The sequence below is a fragment of the Mobula hypostoma genome, chromosome 21, assembly GCF_963921235.1.
Source record: "Mobula hypostoma chromosome 21, sMobHyp1.1, whole genome shotgun sequence".
NCBI lineage: Eukaryota > Metazoa > Chordata > Chondrichthyes > Myliobatiformes > Myliobatidae > Mobula > Mobula hypostoma.
Genome location: NC_086117.1, coordinates 22,411,227 through 22,419,095, shown reverse-complemented (window position 1 = coordinate 22,419,095; position 7,869 = coordinate 22,411,227). Strand labels below are relative to the sequence as shown.

Here is a 7,869-nt window from a genome sequence, read left to right as displayed (position 1 = left end):
AGTGAAAGCCTTCCCTTAGCAGGTTAGAACAAAGTTAGGAATCAAGTACAAAGGGAGTGTTTGTTTCACCAGATTCAGGTTTATTTATCACATGTACATTGAAACATACAGTGAAATGTGTCATTTGCATTAACAAGCAACACACACAAAATGTGCTGCTGGCACCAACATAGCATGTCCAGAATGTTCAGCAGAACAACACAAACAATAACAACAACGAAGCATGTGAGGGTTTTGGGTTTACTGACTGCAAAGTTCCAAACTCAAACCTTAAGCCTTAACTAATATAGATGGCTGTGACCACGCACACTAAAGTGAGGTTATACGGTAACTACCCAATCTTCAAAGACTAGTTCGCTTCCTTGTTTATCCTCCACTAATATCCACTATTTTAATGGTAGGACCTTCCTTCCTACAAGGAGGAGATATTCACAGTTAACAAAGTGGTTTTAACACAGTTCCTTTATTTTCAGTGATACATTTTTAAAGTCCAGACAACACTCTTAAAACACACTTAAAATTCACAGGATTTCTAAGATTTTCAAATTACAATTTATTTCTAAAACATAAAAGATTTCCAAAATGCAGATATAATTACTATAAGCTAAAAAGACATATCCATGGAATGCAGACGAACGATTTATCTGTCACAGAAATCGAGGTCAGGGAAATAGATTCTAGTTTACCCCATGTTTCTGTTATTCTTCTTGATGTTTCTGGGCCATGCCTAATAGGCCTGACTGCTCTCTACATTTATATTGTTTTTCTGCCACTTGGGTGACTTCACATGTATATATTTTTTCAGATATCTTTTTATAAACAAATGGTCTAAAAGCTTCTGGAGTTGCAATTTCCAGTTCCCACAATTAATGCTATAAAGCTGACTTTCTGAGCATACAGACCTTCTAACTATTAACAGATCGGTTATTTGATATGCTAAGTGATGATATCAATCTGGTGCACAATCTTCCTTGAACTAAATAAATGAGCCACATTTTCTGGTCTGAAACAAGCCCGATTAAATAATCCCACTGTCTTAAACTGCAACTCTTGAGAAGTCAGTCAAGTGCTGTGAGCCAGCAGCCTCTGTTCTGTAGACAGCGCTTGATTGCAAAGCTGTCCTTTTAATTTTAAATTGTTTATTGTTTTCCATTTACACTAAGAACTGAAGACTGGCTCCTCATTACCATCTGAAATTCTTCCAACAATATCAGAATCAGGTTTATTATCACCGGCACGTGTCATGAGATTTGTTAACTTTGCAGCAGCCGTTCAATGCAATACATAATATAGAAGAAGAAAAAAACAATAAAATAATAATAATAAGTTAATAAGTAAATCAATTACAGTATACATATATTGAATAGATTAAAAATCGAGCAAAAACAGAAATAATATATACTAAAAAAGTGAGGTAGTGTCCAAGGGTTCAATGTCCATTTGGGAATCGGATGGCAGAGGGGAAGAAGCTGTTCCTGAATCGCTGAGTGTGTGCCTTCAGGATTCTGTACCTCCTACCTGATGGTAACAGTGAGAAAAGGGCATGCCCTGGGTGCTGGAGGTCCTTAATAATGGACGCTGCCTTTCTAAGACACTGCTCCTTGAAGATGTCCTGAGTACTTTGTAGTCTAGTACCCAAGATGGAGCTGACTAAATTTACAACCCTCTGCAGCTTCTTTGGTCCTGTGCAGTAGCCCCCCCACACCAGACAGTGATGCAGCCTGTCAGAATGCTCTCCACGGTACATCTATAGAAGTTTTTGAGTGTATTTGTTGACATGCCAAATCTCTTCAAACTCCTAATGAAGTATAGCTGCTGCCTTGCCTTCTTTATAACTACATCAATATGTTGGGACCAGGTTAGATCCTCAGAGATCTTGATAGCCAGAAACTTGAAACTGCTCACTCTCTCCACTTCTGATCCCTCTATGAGGATTGGTATGTGTTCCTTCGTCTTACCCTTCCTGAAGTCCACAATCAGCTCTTTCGTCTTACTGATGTTGAGTGCAAGGTTGTTGTTGGCGAAACCACTCCACTAGTTGGCATATTTCGCTCCAGTACGCCCTCTCGTCTCCATCTGAGATTCTACCAACAATCTATCATCAGCAAATTTGTAGATAGTATTTGAGCTGTGTTTAGCCACACAGTCATGTGTTTATAGAGAGTAGAGCAGTGGACTAAGCACACACCCCTGAGGTACACCAGTGTTGATCATCAGCGAGGAGGAAATGCTATCATCAATCCACACAGATTGTGGTCTCCCGGTTAGGAAGTCGAGGATCCAATTGCAGAGGGAGGTACAGAGGCCCAGGTTCTGCAACTTCTCTATCAGGGTTGTGGGAATGATAGTATTAAATGCTGAGCTATAGTCGGTGAACAGCATCCTGACATAGGTGTTTGTGTTGTCCAGGTGGTCTAAGGCCATGTGAAAAGCCATTGAGATAACATCTTCTGTTGACCTATTGTGGCAATAGGCAAATTGCAATGGGTTCAGATCCTTTCTGAGGCAGGAGTTCAGCCTAGTCACGACCAACCTCCAAAAGCATTTCATCACTGTAGATGTGAGTGCTACTGGGTGAGTCATTAAGGCAGCTCACAGTACTCTTCTTAGTCACTGCTATAATTCTTGCCTTTTTGAAGCAAGTGGGAACTTCTGCCCGTAGCAGTGAGAGGTTGAAAATGTTGTGTCAATAGGTGTGTCATCAACAAATTTAAAGATAGCATTTGAACTGTGCCTAGCCACACAGTTGTGGGTGGCTAGGCAGAGCTCAACACTACATGATAAGCTTTGTCACCCAGTATGTGCTGGACTTCAAAGTTCAAAGTAAATTTATTATCAAAATACATATATGTCAACATACGTATGCAATCCTGAGGTTCATTTCCCTGAGGGTATTTACAGTAAATACAAGAAACACAATAGAGTCAAGGGGACTACTGCTACTTCGTCGACTCAGGCCTAGGGGGCCGGCATCGGGCACGATGATGGACTCTCCACTTCTCCCTCTCCCTCATCAATGTGTTCAGTTCATCTACATTAGCCGCGCCGCTGTCTTCTAGGAGCGTGTTGACCATAGTCTTGGGAGGGCGCCCAGAGTTCATCCTGGGTCAAGGGGAGACCGCATCCAATATGATGGACAAACAATCACCAATCTGCAAAGAACAACAAAATGTCGAAATACAAAAAAGAAAGAAAAATAATATTACTAATAAATAGATAGGCATATAAGATAATATTGACAGTTGACAGGTGTTGTTTAATTGAATATCCATATTAACTCAATGATGGTTTGTGTATTCCACCATCACTCTCTCTGCAACAGTGCTGTCCCACAGGTAACATGGGTGCTCCCTCAACTCTGTCAAGATCTGAGTCCAAGCCCTCCTTTTGGAGTGTCCTGAATTGGCCTTGACGATCCTTCAGCACAATCTGATGCCAACCTGGATGCTCCCTTAGTAGTGACCCTCCACTGATTTAACCATTCCCTCTGAAGTGTCAATCAGGGCTGTGTTGCACTGATAATCAGACTTTTACTGGTACATGCTAAATGCACCAGTTAACGAAGCAATGCTAGAAAACTACATTTACGCTCAAATACAGTGTCTTTGCTGGTCACTGCCCTGTTTTATAACTCCATAAATTGATCAAAACTAAAACACAGGATAAATATGCCTACTTCATTTACTTTAGTCAGGCAGTCAGATATGACATGATGGTGTGATAATGTATGTCATTCATGTACTTTTATATATAACCCATAATGAATTATTTAAACAAACAAAAATGCTTAATCAAACAATATATTTACAGTATTACTCAAATATCACTGAAATATTAAATATACAACAGATACCTTGGCAAATTCTTTTTCAAATTTTGTCAGGCATTTGGAGAAAGCTTATAATGCTGTTGAATTATACACGATTTCAAAAATAGCAAAAAAATAAAGCAGGATCTCCCAGTGGCCACACATTTTAATTCCACATCCCATTCCCATTCTGACATGTCTATCCACGGCCTCCTCTACTGTAAAGATGAAGCCACACTCAGGTTGGAGGAACAACACCTTATATTCCGTCTGGGTAGCCTCCAACCTGATGGCATGAACATCGACTTCTCTAACTTCCGCTAAGGCCCCACCTCCCCCTCGTACCTCATCTGTTACTCATTTTTATGCACACATTCTTTCTCTCGCTCTCCTTTTTCTCCCTCTGTCCCTCTGAATATACCTCTTGCCCATCCTCTGGGTCACCCCCCCCGTCTTTCTTCCCGGACCTCCTGTCCCATGATCCTCTCGTATCCCCTTTTGCCTATCACCTGTCCAGCTCTCGGCTCTATCCCTCCCCCTCCTGTCTTCTCCTATTATTTTGGATCTCCCCCTCCCCCTCCAACTTTCAAATCCCTTACTCACTCTTCCTTCAGTTAGTCCTGACGAAGGGTCTCAGCCTGAAACGTCGACTGAACCTCTTCCTACAGATGCTGCTTGGCCTGCTGTGTTCACCAGCAACTTTGATGTATGTTGCAAAGAAATAACTGCAGCTTTGTGAATCACATGTTTTGGGTATAGTATTAAAATACAATACTAAGTTACGTGTTCACTCATTAAATAACATCTACATAATTAGTTTTTTTTGTAATTCATCTAGTTGGTTCTTTTCTATGTATTTGAAATATCTTGGGCAAGTGCAAACGTACAATGAAATATGGATTCAATAGTTGTCTGTCAATTTGCCTTTTAAAGTCAGATCAGATTAGCTTTGTGTTTGACATTTTGATGGTAATCTGATTTGAAATGAACATCAACACTTCATATACGCTGGTGTCTTATTACAGTTTGAACAAAATAATGTTGTGTGGTATAAAGCAGTGACATGTTAAGCAGATTTTGCAACTTTGTCATACTTTTTGCACTGTTATTGCACAACTGTAAGCATCAAAGCAACGAGTTGTAAGTGTAGAATGTGCAGATGGTCCGTGTGATCTTTTTATGCAATAGTACTTAAAACCATATACCGTACCCCCAGTTTCCCTGATGTTCCGGGTCTCATCTACGGCTTGACTGGGGGGAGGGGGGGGGGCATCATGGTACACAGTCTCCACCAAACAGAATCTTTTCTTGGAGTTTGATGTATATTCTGTCTGATGTATATTTTCTCCATGTTCTTCAACTTCGTTCTGAAACTTTCATTGGATTTATCAATAACTTTTTAAAAAAATCTATGCCATCTAGTTTTAGAGTCTCCAGAAGTGAAAACAGAACTTTTCCTCTTTCCATCCCACCCCCATCTTTGCAACTAAAAACGTCTTATTTCTCACTTTTAGTTGGTTCAAAGCTTCAAAATAGATCTATTATCTATATATATATGTGTTACATATACTTATGAGAAAAAAGAAATATAATAGAATTTACAAAAAGTTATATATAAAAAGACACAGACCGACACACACCACACCAATGTGCAAAAGAAGCCAAGCTGTACAAATAAAAATAATCTTGCAAACAAGGGCTGTAAGAAGTCCTTGAACGTGAATCTGCAGGTTGTAGAAACAGTTCAGAGTAGTGGTGATTAAAGTTATCCATGCCAGTTCAAGTGCCTGATGGTTGTAGGGTAATAACTGTTGCTGAACCTGGGGGTGCGGGACCTAAGACTGATTGAAGGGGGCATGGTCTGGATGGTGGGGTCTTTGATAATTGATGCTACTTTCTTGTGAATGTGCTCCGTGGTGAGAAGATCTGTGATGGAGTTGGCTCACTTTCCGTAGCCTTCTCTGATCTTGGTTCTTTTGTTGAAAGATCATCGACTTGAAACGTTTCTCCCTCCACAGTTGCTGCCCGACCAGCTAAATATCTCCAGCACTTTCTGTTTTTACTTCAGATTTCCAGTATCTGCGGTGTTTTACTTCTTAGCTCCCAGAGCCCTTCGCGCGACCAGAGGGCGGTTGTAGTCCCATAGCATCCGGGGAACTACGATTCCCAGACCACACCGCAGTCGCAAGCTTTTCCAACATGGCGGAGGTGCGATTTGGTTAGCGTTGAACGAAAATAATAAAGGAGGGTGAGGAAAAGGGGGCGATAGCGATTACAGAGGGCTGGCGAAACAAGGTAATTGTTGGAGTATGAGTCTGTTTTAAGATGATAGATTAAAAAAATAAACTAATCGGCGGTTCTTCGTCGTTTGTTGAGCGCCTGCCCCAGTGAGCCTTGGATTGTGACAGCTGTTAGGCTGAATGTCGCTTATTCCTTCGCCACACCCGGCATCACAAGTTCTTCGTGTTCACTCTGATTTCAGCACCGATTAGATGTCCTCTGATTTTTAGTTTGTCTGTAACTAAGCCAATCAACCCAAAACACCCAGCTTCAGAATTCAGTTGCGCTGAGGCTGGGGTGGAGAATGAATGGAGATGGGCTTGATTTCCAACGTGCGTAACAACTTGGTTAATTGTGGCTGTCAAATATCAGCAGTGTCCTTAGTACATGTGTGGATGCTCGTACGGGATTCTATCCATATGACAAGCATTACAGTCTCCTTACCGATAATGTCAGTCCGAACAGGGACCAGTTTTCTTTTGAGTGGGAATTTTTCTGAAGAAATCTCAGGTTTTTTACCATAGCCCTCCCCGATAACAGCTCGGATCAGTTGGAAGCAATATAGTCTGCCCATTTTCACTGTTATTCAAATATAATTTTTGAACTTACAATTTTGTGTCTGTTATAAACTGCATAAGGTAATCAGATCAGAGGTTACGGTAACGAAGTCACCTGACAGCTGTCTTTACTTATATATTAAATCATTGTTATTGTTCTCAAACTCTAGTCCAGTACATTGAGATATATGAAGCAGTAAGAGTTTTTTCTTAAACAGAGAGTTATCATAAGAAATCAATAAATAGAAGCAGGATCAGGCCATTTGGTTCTTGCCCTGCCATTCAGTAAGCTGAATTACTTCTGTGCCAATTTCTGTTACTAAAATAACGTTTCCCTGACTGAGGTGCCTAGAATCAGGCATTCAGGACTGAGAAAAGATTTTTGTCATCCAAAGTGTAGTGAATATTTGGCATTCTCAATTGTAGAGAGTTATGAAGGCTTAATGAACTGAAGGCTGGCAATGGATTTGTGGATATTAAGGCAGCCAAGCCATATGGGAATTCCTTTACTAACACCATGTGTTTTGGCTTCCTTAATATCCACAGTCCTCTTCAGTAGAGAATTTTATAAACAATACTACCCCTTGAATGAAGAAATTTATATTTAATCTTGAATACCCAATCTTTGATTCTATGCAGTACAGCCAGGGCAACATCAATTCTGCACCTACCCTTTCAAGCTTCATAAGAATTAGAATCAGTTTTTTAAAACTCTACAGTTATTTTTATTGAGAATGATCCGATCAGACATTTGGTTAAGATATGCATACATTGAGGGCCTCCTTTATCTCCATGCAACAGCACAGATACCGTGTCTACCACCGAATATATTGAATGGGTTACAAGGAGATATGACATTTTGTTACATGGAGAAAGACCATGTTTAATGATCTAGCTGAGGTGAGGTTAGATTAAGTTAATACTTCACCCAATATCTTTTATCAGTAATGGGACTGCTTATAAATCTATGTATATTTTCCCTTAATAACCCCAATTTTTCTTTCAGCATCAAAGTTCTGTGCAATGTCTAATGTAGCTGATATCTGTCCACATTTGGATTCCATTGGAGAAATCACGAGAGAGGAGCTGTTGCAAAAATCAAAGGTAAAGAGGTTGTTAAATTTGCTAATTTATTGCATTAACTTTGATATGTGGCCTGAGTCAGATTGATTCTTTATTCAAACCACCTAGTGCTGCCAAGTTAGCACTCATTGTAAAGTGCCA

At 40.2% G+C, this 7,869-nt stretch overlaps 1 protein-coding gene across 3 annotated transcripts in view; it reads left to right on the top strand.

Moving 5' to 3' along the window:
• The first annotated feature begins 5,995 nt into the window (after positions 1 to 5,995).
• The window catches only part of usp20 (ubiquitin specific peptidase 20), a 73,482-nt gene continuing 71,608 nt past the window's right edge, over positions 5,996 to 7,869 (top strand). For all 3 annotated transcript variants that reach the window (XR_010021218.1, XM_063073614.1, XM_063073613.1), the window contains exons 1-2: positions 5,996 to 6,103; positions 7,652 to 7,749. Coding sequence is in view for 2 of the 3 variants with exons in the window: in XM_063073614.1 (XP_062929684.1) it covers positions 7,669 to 7,749 (81 nt within the window). In the remaining variant the exon portion in view is untranslated. The remainder of the gene's footprint in view (positions 6,104 to 7,651; positions 7,750 to 7,869) is intronic.